Genomic DNA, 9430 nt, shown 5'->3' on the forward strand with positions numbered 1-9430 from the left:
ATGTTGACTTTCTCCAATCTTCTCACAGATTAGGAGAGACCCAGATGTATACAGGGGCCCTCCTTTTTCCTTGAAATCTTGTTCCAAAGATGAGATCTGACACTCCCACTTCAAGTATATATTAACATTATCAAATATATTGCAAGTGGGATAGAAAATATACCAATGCAAGAATGTCTTCCCAATGCAAGTATGTCATTTTGTCTGGTCAAATATACTGAAAATGGGATGAAAATCCCAATTCAAATATGTTATTTAGTGTGTCAAATATACAGCAAATAGGATGAAAATCCCACTTCAAGTATGTTTCAGTGGTGTATCAAATATATTGCAAATGGGATGAAAATCCCACTTCAAGTATGTTTCAGTGGTGTATCAAATATATTGCAAATGGGATGGAAATCCCACTTCAAGTATGTTTCAGTGGTGTGTCAAAATACCAATTCAAATATGTCATTTAGTGTATCAAATATACAGCAAATGGGATGAAAACGCAAATTCAAATATGTCATCTAGTGTGTCAAATATACTGCAAATTGCATGAAAATGCCAATGCAAGTATGTCATCTAGTGTATCAAATATACTGCAAATGGCATGAAAATCCCAATGCAAGTATGTCATTTAGTGTGTCAAACATATTGCAAATGGGATGAAAATCCCAATTCAAATATATGTAATTTAGTTTGTCAAATATACTGCAAATATATCTCGGGCACTGACGTTTCCTTTTATTTTCCACACTATAAGAACTCCAGCAACCACATTTAATTTCACTGAGGGGTCAGCAAACAAGCCCACAGCAGGTATGTGTCGCTCTGCCATGCACCTCCCAGTAAATGTTACAACTTCTTCCATAATAAAATATATAATTAAAAGAAAACTGTGGTCATAAAAATGAACAGAACCCTCTAGCGATGAACCTCATTTATTTCAAGATAACTAAAGCATAGGTAGGTTAAAGCACCGTTAGCTTGCAGCTAGAACAAAAAATGCATAGTGAGGTAGAACAACAAAAGCCTGAGACTTTAGTGACACTGTTTGAAGCACATGGCCACAACACTGACATCACTCCATGTGATATTACACCATGACACACACTGGCTTTCATCAATATATTGATTTCTATTGGCCATTGCAGCGCCATTGTCATTGAGTGAAAGCAATTCTCACAGAGGTTTGAAGGGGAGGGGAACTTTAATATTACTTCACAAGCGTTTTCAGTGGCAAACGTCGTGATTGGCAGCTGTTTCAACAAATAGTGGACACTTAGACTACTGTCAACCAGCTTCCACATTGTAAGCAGACAAAGTGTTGCGAATGCGTTTGACGCTGTTTGGCAAAACGCATGCAGCCGTAAGAATGATTTGATCGTCAAGTTTATGTGGAGTTGTCTGGGTGCTTCTAGCATGGACTAGCTACAATGTTTGCATTGCAAATCACTGGGTGTTTCCATTCACTGCTGGAAAAAATCATAATCCTTCTACAAAATGTAAGTATAAATGAGAAAGATTATTATTTCTTTACAGTATTACAGCATTTACAGTATTACAGTATTTTCCCCTAATAACAATGATGCTATGAAGCTATAATTGTTGTGGAACTTACTAAAGCAACTTACTGTGATGTTTTAGGAAAAATAAACATGCAAACTCAGTGTATAGTGACTGATGACTTTGTGTGCATTTGGAGAGGTTTTTGGACACTGTGGAGATGTCTAGGACACCTAGTGGAAAATAGTGGAAAAGTGTTGAATTTATTTATTTACCCAAGTGAATCAGGAAATGTAGAGCATGACTGAAAATTAATCTCCAGCATCAAAAGACACATTATAAACCCCAAGAATCAAAGGTGTTTTTTTTTAGTTTTTTTTACATTTTTGTTTTGTATTAGATGAGCTCAAATGGAACCTAAATGATGGAAAAATAAGCTTGTATAATTTCAGATAACTAGTGTTAAAGTGAACAAGTGCAAATCGTTCAAAAATGAACTTAGACCTGGAGGTGCATAGACAGATGCACCACGCCCCCTAGCGGGCACGCGGGCGTCCCCAGACGGGCATACTCAAATAAATTACTTGATAAAATCGAATATTCTTAAAAGTACAGTACATTTATCAACATAACATTTCTTAGGACTAATACAAGTACCTGCTTACCGATTTCCAGCCGTCTACATGCATCCGTTCGCCAGAAATCCCATGCTGAATACACCGTGTTTTTCGGCTAAATTTACACAAACACGTGCCTGCCCTTTTAAGTTGCCTTTTAAAACATTCTTCCGATATAAGAGAACTTCAGATTTTGTAATAGAAAATTCAATTACCATCCAATAAACACCGTGACATGTTTAAAAAAGTATATAGAATGCTAATACAGCTCTTTATTAGCTTGCTCACTTCTTAGAGCAGAAACACACGTTCGGCTCCTTCGTAACCTAACACAAAATACGCAAACCTTTAGTTACATCAAACTGCACGTTACTATCCTAAAACTGTTCCTGAATAGAGCATTGTACCCTCCTTTCTTAGAATCCGTGTTTGTTATTCGTCCATCGAATAAACGTTCTCTTTGATTGCTTTGTTTTTCTACCTTTGGCAAGATTCCGTATTGTGTTGCTGTTCATGGTTGGCCTATCAAAAGAGCTGATAGTAATGGACCGTTGAAACCAAAGTGATTGAAACCACTTTCAGCAAATAGTACTCCGTCAAAAGAAAACATCGACACCTCATTTGTCTTGAATACTACACTACAGAGGTGGGGCGGGCCATGCGTAAACACAATATAAGGTCCTGTTGCGCACTAACATCCTCCGTTTTGCAAACGCATCGCATACGCAAGTTACTTCATTTTGGCTAATTCGCTTTGTTTTTGTAACACGTTCCGCTTTTGGAAAAAAAATGTTATTTTTATCACAGTAATGGAGAAGAAAAGGCGATTTACAGTTTCAGATGTCCATGATGAGCTATTTAGGCTTAGCGACGAGGAAGGTGAGAGCGATGACGGTTCCATGGCTGCTAGCATGGATTCTGCTGAGCAAGACGCTTTTGAGTTTGGAATCGATGCCGTGCTCGATGTACCGTAAGTATAAAATTCATATAGCATGCGTGATTCTTTATTGTAAAAGTTCAGTGTTGGTTACGTAATATTTAAATGTCCATTGAATTTGCTCCTATGTTGACTGAAACTCTAGTACTTGTTGTACTGTTTATCGCACTGATTGTGTAAGTCGTAAATCGCTCTGGATGAGCGTGTCTGCTAAATGCCCTAAATGTAAAGGTAAATTGTTGTTGTTTGAGAGAGCTTATGTATATTTTGCACTAGGCATTGGTTAGCATTAGCACTGGTTAGCATTAGCACTGATCATCATTCTGAGGCACTATAGTGATGTAATTGTAAATGTATGTAGTAAATGTAATAAATTTTCTTATTTACCATGACAATTTGCAATTTGTATTTATTTTCATCTTCATATTTTACTCATTTGGCTGTTATTCTGTCTTTTTCTTGCAGTGAAGAAAATTCCCCCTCCCCTCCCCCATCTGAGAGATTTCACACTTCTTCTGGCCCACCCCCAGAGCCATCAGCTTCTACCCCCTGCCAATCTGTGGACTGCGTAGTCACAGAGGCAGCAGGAGCACAAGCCCACCCCAAGCAAAGAAAAAACTGTCAACACCGAAAGGTGCCAAAAGGAGCAGAAGAGCTCCAGCAATACCACCACCTGCAACACTAGAGGACAGATGGCATGACGTGTCAGAGGAAGATGAGCAGCCTCCTCCGTTGCAGTTTCGCCCCAGGAGGACCCCAGGAGTTCAGCTGGATTTTCAGAAGGACTACAGCCCTTCTGAAGTCTTCCAGCTGTTCTTCAGTCAAGAAGTGCTCCTGACCCTGTGCAATAACACCAACAAGTATGCAGCAAAGAGAACAGAGAAGGGCTTGAAGAGGCAGTGGACTGACATCAATGCTGACGAAATGCTTCGCTTTATCAGCATTGTAATTTATCTTGGACTAATGAAGCCTTCAGCTATTCGGGACCTGTGGAGGAAGGATCATTTGCACAGCCTCCCATTTCCTCCTTCAGTTATGACTGGGAAGCGGTATGAGGCCATTATTGCAAACCTGCACATGAGTGACCCAGCAGCAGATGCCATCAATGATCAGCTTAGAGGTCAACCTGCCTATGACTGTCTCTTCCACCTCAAGCCACTTATGGAACAGATCCTGACTGCCTGTCAAGCACATTATCAGCCACACCAGGACATTGCCGTAGACGAAAGGATGGTGGCCACCAATAATCATAGAACAAAAAAAAGTACACAGTCAAGTTATAAAACAGTAAAAACATGAGGATAAAGCACTGGATATTAAAATTATAAAACCTGCTAATACTGAGTGTACAATAGAAAAAGTAGTTAGAGGGATCAAACTTTATGATATTAAAAAAAAAGTTTATGAACCATGTAATTTTCAGACTCCCCAACTGAGATGGATTATGCAGATCTGTGCCCTTCAGAGCTATTAGACTGAAACAGGTCAAAAGCATTTATGACAGGCCTCACCCCACACGATCAACACAATGCTGAGCTGGGATTTGACCTCGCCATTAAGATTTGTATTCTAGTGTTCATCCTCTTCACTGGATGTTAAAAATAACCGCTGGCTATATGCACAGTAAATGGGGGAAGTGTGACTTGTGTGTCACCTAGAGGATTTCTTAATTGTTAATATTTTCTAAAACATTCCACCATTAATTATTGATCTTAAATAATGATATTCTTCCATTCCACTGAAACTTATATATATAAAAATATTTTATAGTTAATTTTGATCACCTGGCAAAAAAGTGTATATACTCAGCAAAAACCATCACAAAGGCAAAGTTCCTTCAAAAATGATTCAGTCATCAAAATAGCTTTAAACAAAAATCAAACAGTAAAATAAAGACAAATGCAACTTTTTGTAATTAATTAATTGCCCCTCCAAGCTCATTTTTGAACGCTTTGTACTTGTTCACTTGGGTAACACTAGTTATCTGAAATTGTACACATAGCACAATTACCATTCAGGATTCAAACTGAAGCAGACACTGGGGCAGGATATCCATTCCCATCCAGGCTTATTTTCCCATCATTTAGGTTCCATTTGAGCTCATGTAATACAAAAGAAAATGTCAAAAAACAAAAATGCCTTTGATTTTTGGAGTGTATAATGTGTCTTTTGATGCTGGAGATTCATTTTCAATCATGCTCTACATTTCCTGATTCACTTGGCTAACACTTTTGAGTATATACATGAAATGACATAAGTGGCTACACACTCTTTTCCACTAGATGTCCTAGACATGTCCACAGTGTCCAAAAACCTCTCTAAATGCTCACAAAGCCATCAGTCACTGTACATCGAGTTAGCATGTTTGTTTTTGCTAAAACATCACAGTAAGTTAGACAAATACATCTTTGTAATTAATTAATAACCCATCATCAGGTTTAGTTTAGTGACTTTATTGAAGCTTCATGTTATAATCCATGCCACATGATCATAATAATGATCTGAGCATAGTCTTCCTCCTCTTCATAACTCTGTCTCAGTGTCTCTTGCTCTGTGTCTGTTGAGAATAAACTGATGTAAGTATCATGCAGGGAACCAGAGGAAAGTCCAACCTCTCGTGTCCCACACGGGTTTCTATGGCTGCTGCTCCCAGATGGGACCCCTGTCCATTTTAACCTCAATCCTGGCAGCAGCATTGGGGTGGCCTCCCCTCTCTCACCCCTTGTTGCAAGTTTGCTGCAGCGCAGACATGGTTTGACATCATGATGCTCAAGATTTTTGCAATGCTCAACTGTCAGAAAAACATCCTCGCATTTCTAAAAAGAACTGATCATCTTGGAGGCATATCATTCCGATGGATTGGACAATTTGGAACTGATTCCTGATTCCCATAACTTCATTGTTGAAGAAGCTGATTGTGTGTTGGGGAAAACAGATGTTCTTCATAAGTGGCTGTGAATGGACTTGCTTTCACTGTTAACATGTGTTCTTTGTAACATCAAGCCTTCTCAGATTCATTATTGATTTTATTAGTTTTGGGTTTACGGTCTATTACAAAAGTGGTACTTTTTGTATATTTTTCCAATCCAATGCGCCCTCATCTTCTTTTCAGAGAGAGCCACAATCGCTGCAGAAATCCTTTTCCCTTACATTTTGATTTATGTTTTCCTTTGGTTTGCTGCTTCTGCTCTTTCTGGAAGCCTTTCAGCCTCAACATCTCCATCATTCTGCACAGTCTACGCTCCCTCTCCCGGCGCTTTCGTCTTTTCTTCCGTTCCTTTTCCTGTTTAATATGGTGCTTAATTTTCCTTTGCAGCTGTTTTTCCTTTCAGATTTCTTAGTCCTTATCAGGACATTCCATAGATTTTTCCACCACTTCCTTTTATAGGTTCCTTCACATGTCTGCTGAACTTTTTCATCTTCTTCTTCCTCCATAATCACTGTCACTCCTTCATCCTCCTCCATAATTACTGTCAGCCGTGTTCTGCAATACGGGACGTATGTACTAGACACAAACTTTTTGTGCTGCCTCCGGGCAACGGCAATGGGGCGCTTGGGGGTTTCCGTGGCTGCAGCCCTCCCTGGCTTTTGGAGGTTGGATGGGGGAGTCCTGGTGGGATGCAGCGTTGTAAACACTTCAGGGAAGTTAAACCTGATTCTTTCCCACTGTGGAAAAAGTGCATAATATTTATAATTCTTATTACACACATGCGCAAAAACACTAACACACAGAACAGCAATCTGACACGACCAACACCACATTGTTCGTCGAGTTGTGAAGTTGTGCTGTAGGCATAAGACATCTTATTTCTGTCTAAAATCACCCTCTGTCTATATTATGACATTGACTGTATGTGACTGCAGTGGAACTGAAGGTTTCATTTTGGTGTTCCTACTTTCTCCAGCTGAGCTTTCAGGGACTTCAGTTCATCTTTGAGCTCCACATTCTCCAAGTTCTTTTTAATTGTTCCTTTTCTTGTCTGATGGACTCCTTCATACTCTTCTTCCATCAGAATTATTGCCTCCAATTCATCCACTCTCATCTTAACGTGGGAAATCCAGGCTCTCTGAAGGAATGAAAACAACAAGACACTGCCTTATGAGTGGACATATCTTAGCCACAGCAAACAATGAGGCCCTCCTATTATAATAACACTTTCTAGCATGTATTCAGACATTGATTCAAATTACTTCATTCTGTTTACCATGGCATTAAGCATGGGACGGTTTGAGAATGCCAACTCCAGACAGAAACACAGAAAACATATAGTAGAGATTATGCATAAAATGACTACTGTATGAAAATAGCTTATGACACATTTACTCACAACTGCAAAATCAGCTGCTGCATCACTCTCCTCATTCAGTGTGCGGGCTCTGCCTGTCTTGGCAGTCGTATACTTCACCTCTGGCAGCAGCGATCTATCATGCAAGCTTTCCTTACTAGATGCAAACTTTGTATGCCGACTCCGGGCAACGTCAGAGCTGCGATTGGAGGTTTCTGTGCCCACAGGTAGCAGGAGGCAGTTAGGCTCATTAAGCACAGCCTTGCCAGGCTTTTGGAGGATGGAGGATGGAGTCCCGGTGCGCTGTAGTTGTGGAAACACTGTGGCGAAACTGGACTTGACTCTTTCCCACTATGAAAAAAGTGCATAATATTTAGCATTCTTTTTACATACATGCATAAACACACATACACCAAGATGCACAGAACAGCAATTTTACAGCATCAACAACACATTGTTCTTCGAAATGTATAGGAGCTACAATTACTCAGGAACTGCACAATAGTTTCCACTAGGTGTCATAAAAACCTCTCCTTTTCAGACCGACAAAAAGTCGTCACACAATATACATCGAGTGTGCGACTTTTTTCTTAAAATGTCACAACAATGTTTGACAACTTACTAAAAGAAATTATTAGCTTCAATAAAGCTTCATTATTAAAGGCTAAATAACATTATCTCCACTGCCATTAGGCTAAAAAGCTATCCTGGGGAAAATACTGCAATAAGCTTAAAAAATATTATGCTTTCTTTAATGCACAAACGTTCATTTATACTTACGATTTTAACAGCACTTACGAATTTTTCTAGCAGTGAAAGGATACCACCAATGATTTGCAATGCAAACATAGTAGTCCATGCCAGAAGACACTGAACCATCACTATCAGCATGCAACTCATAACTGCATCAAAACTCCACATAAACTTCAGTTCAAATAAAACCTGTGGAACAAGGGAAACCACAAAGGTCATTTTCAGATAATGGGGCACAGCATTGGAAATCCCTGTGTTGTGCACTGTTCATTTGCTGCTCATTATTATTCCCAGCCTCTGTTCGTAGTCCAAGCCTCATGTTTTCTATTGCCAGTATTAGTTAAGTGTTCTTGTCATTGCTTGTGTTATTGTTTTAGCCTCCTTCCACTTTGTCTTCATCTGTGTTGTTTACTTTTGTTCAGCATGTACTCTCAGCCTCTTTGTATCATGTATTCTATGGCATTGGGCTGGTGTAGTGATTATGATTCTGCATCAGCCCTTAATAAATCTTGCGCTTCTCCACGTGTGCGTTCACCTTCCAACCGTTCATCGTTACACAGATAAAAAGGAATTTAAGGCTTTATTGAACAAAGTAAAGACTGGATTAAACAATACAAACCACTAGAGGTGCAAAGGCAGGAACCATAATATCAGGCATAAGTTGAAAGAAGAAAACAAGCCATAAAGTGTAAACAAGGTTCAGACACGCTCGCTGTGCAGAAAGAGACTTCGCAACTGGAACACAGACCAGGAGGTTTTATACACGAGCGTTAATGAAGGTACCAAGTAGCAGGTGTAGTTAGATCTGCAGGCACTGGCATGTCCATCCGGAGTGGAGGGGGTGACATGGTGCATGACAGACTTAAGAAATGTGGCCGTAAAACCTTCCGTGAACCTTTCAGTCCGACTTGATTTCTTTTCAGTAAACGCTCGTGCACAAGGACGTGACTTTGAGAGCCAGCTGAATTGAATGGATGCCTGGTCCTCATGCTCGTCCCCAGGGCTGGTGCACCAACTGGGATTAACTGCCAAACTGGCGGAAACTGAGACCATTTTTCATAGAGAGGTTTAAGCCTGTTGCACCAAGACCAGTAGCGATGCATGCGCTCGTTTAAAACTTGGAACGTATGCCCATTGCTAAGCAACCTGCACTATTACTAATTGCATCTCTCATATAAACAAATGATATTGTTCATATAAACCATGCTGAGCTCTAAACAAAGCTGCTTAACAACAGTTACGTGACTAATGTGCTCCCGAGTCTCTGAATCAGGCCTCACGCTGCTTTATTCTAGCTGAACATGTAAAGCTGATATGATGTCGCCATCACGCGCACCTGCTGTTGG

The 9430-nt window shown here is 39.8% G+C and overlaps 1 protein-coding gene across 1 annotated transcript; it reads left to right on the forward strand.

The window, feature by feature from the left end:
* The first annotated feature begins 2831 nt into the window (after positions 1 to 2831).
* Positions 2832 to 5988, forward strand: LOC118242429 (uncharacterized). The gene is made up of 2 exons (XM_035533705.2): positions 2832 to 3078; positions 3511 to 5988. Exons 1-2 carry the CDS (start codon positions 2918 to 2920, stop codon positions 3728 to 3730), a joined length of 381 nt encoding a protein of 126 aa, XP_035389598.2. The 5' UTR covers positions 2832 to 2917; the 3' UTR covers positions 3731 to 5988.
* Positions 5989 to 9430: the final 3442 nt, after the last annotated feature.

This window comes from Electrophorus electricus, chromosome 15, assembly GCF_041902795.1.
Source record: "Electrophorus electricus isolate QZ-2024a chromosome 15, ASM4190279v1, whole genome shotgun sequence".
Taxonomy (NCBI): Eukaryota; Metazoa; Chordata; class Actinopteri; order Gymnotiformes; family Gymnotidae; genus Electrophorus; species Electrophorus electricus.

Excerpts from the sequence above, each read along its gene's own strand:
- LOC118242429 (XM_035533705.2), top strand. The coding sequence starts at position 2,918 with ATGGAGAAGAAAAGGCGATTTACAGTTTCAGATGTCCATGATGAGCTA. Across the intron at positions 3,079-3,510 it reads GATGCCGTGCTCGATGTACC|TGAAGAAAATTCCCCCTCCC; the intron begins GTAAGTATAAAA and ends TTTTTCTTGCAG.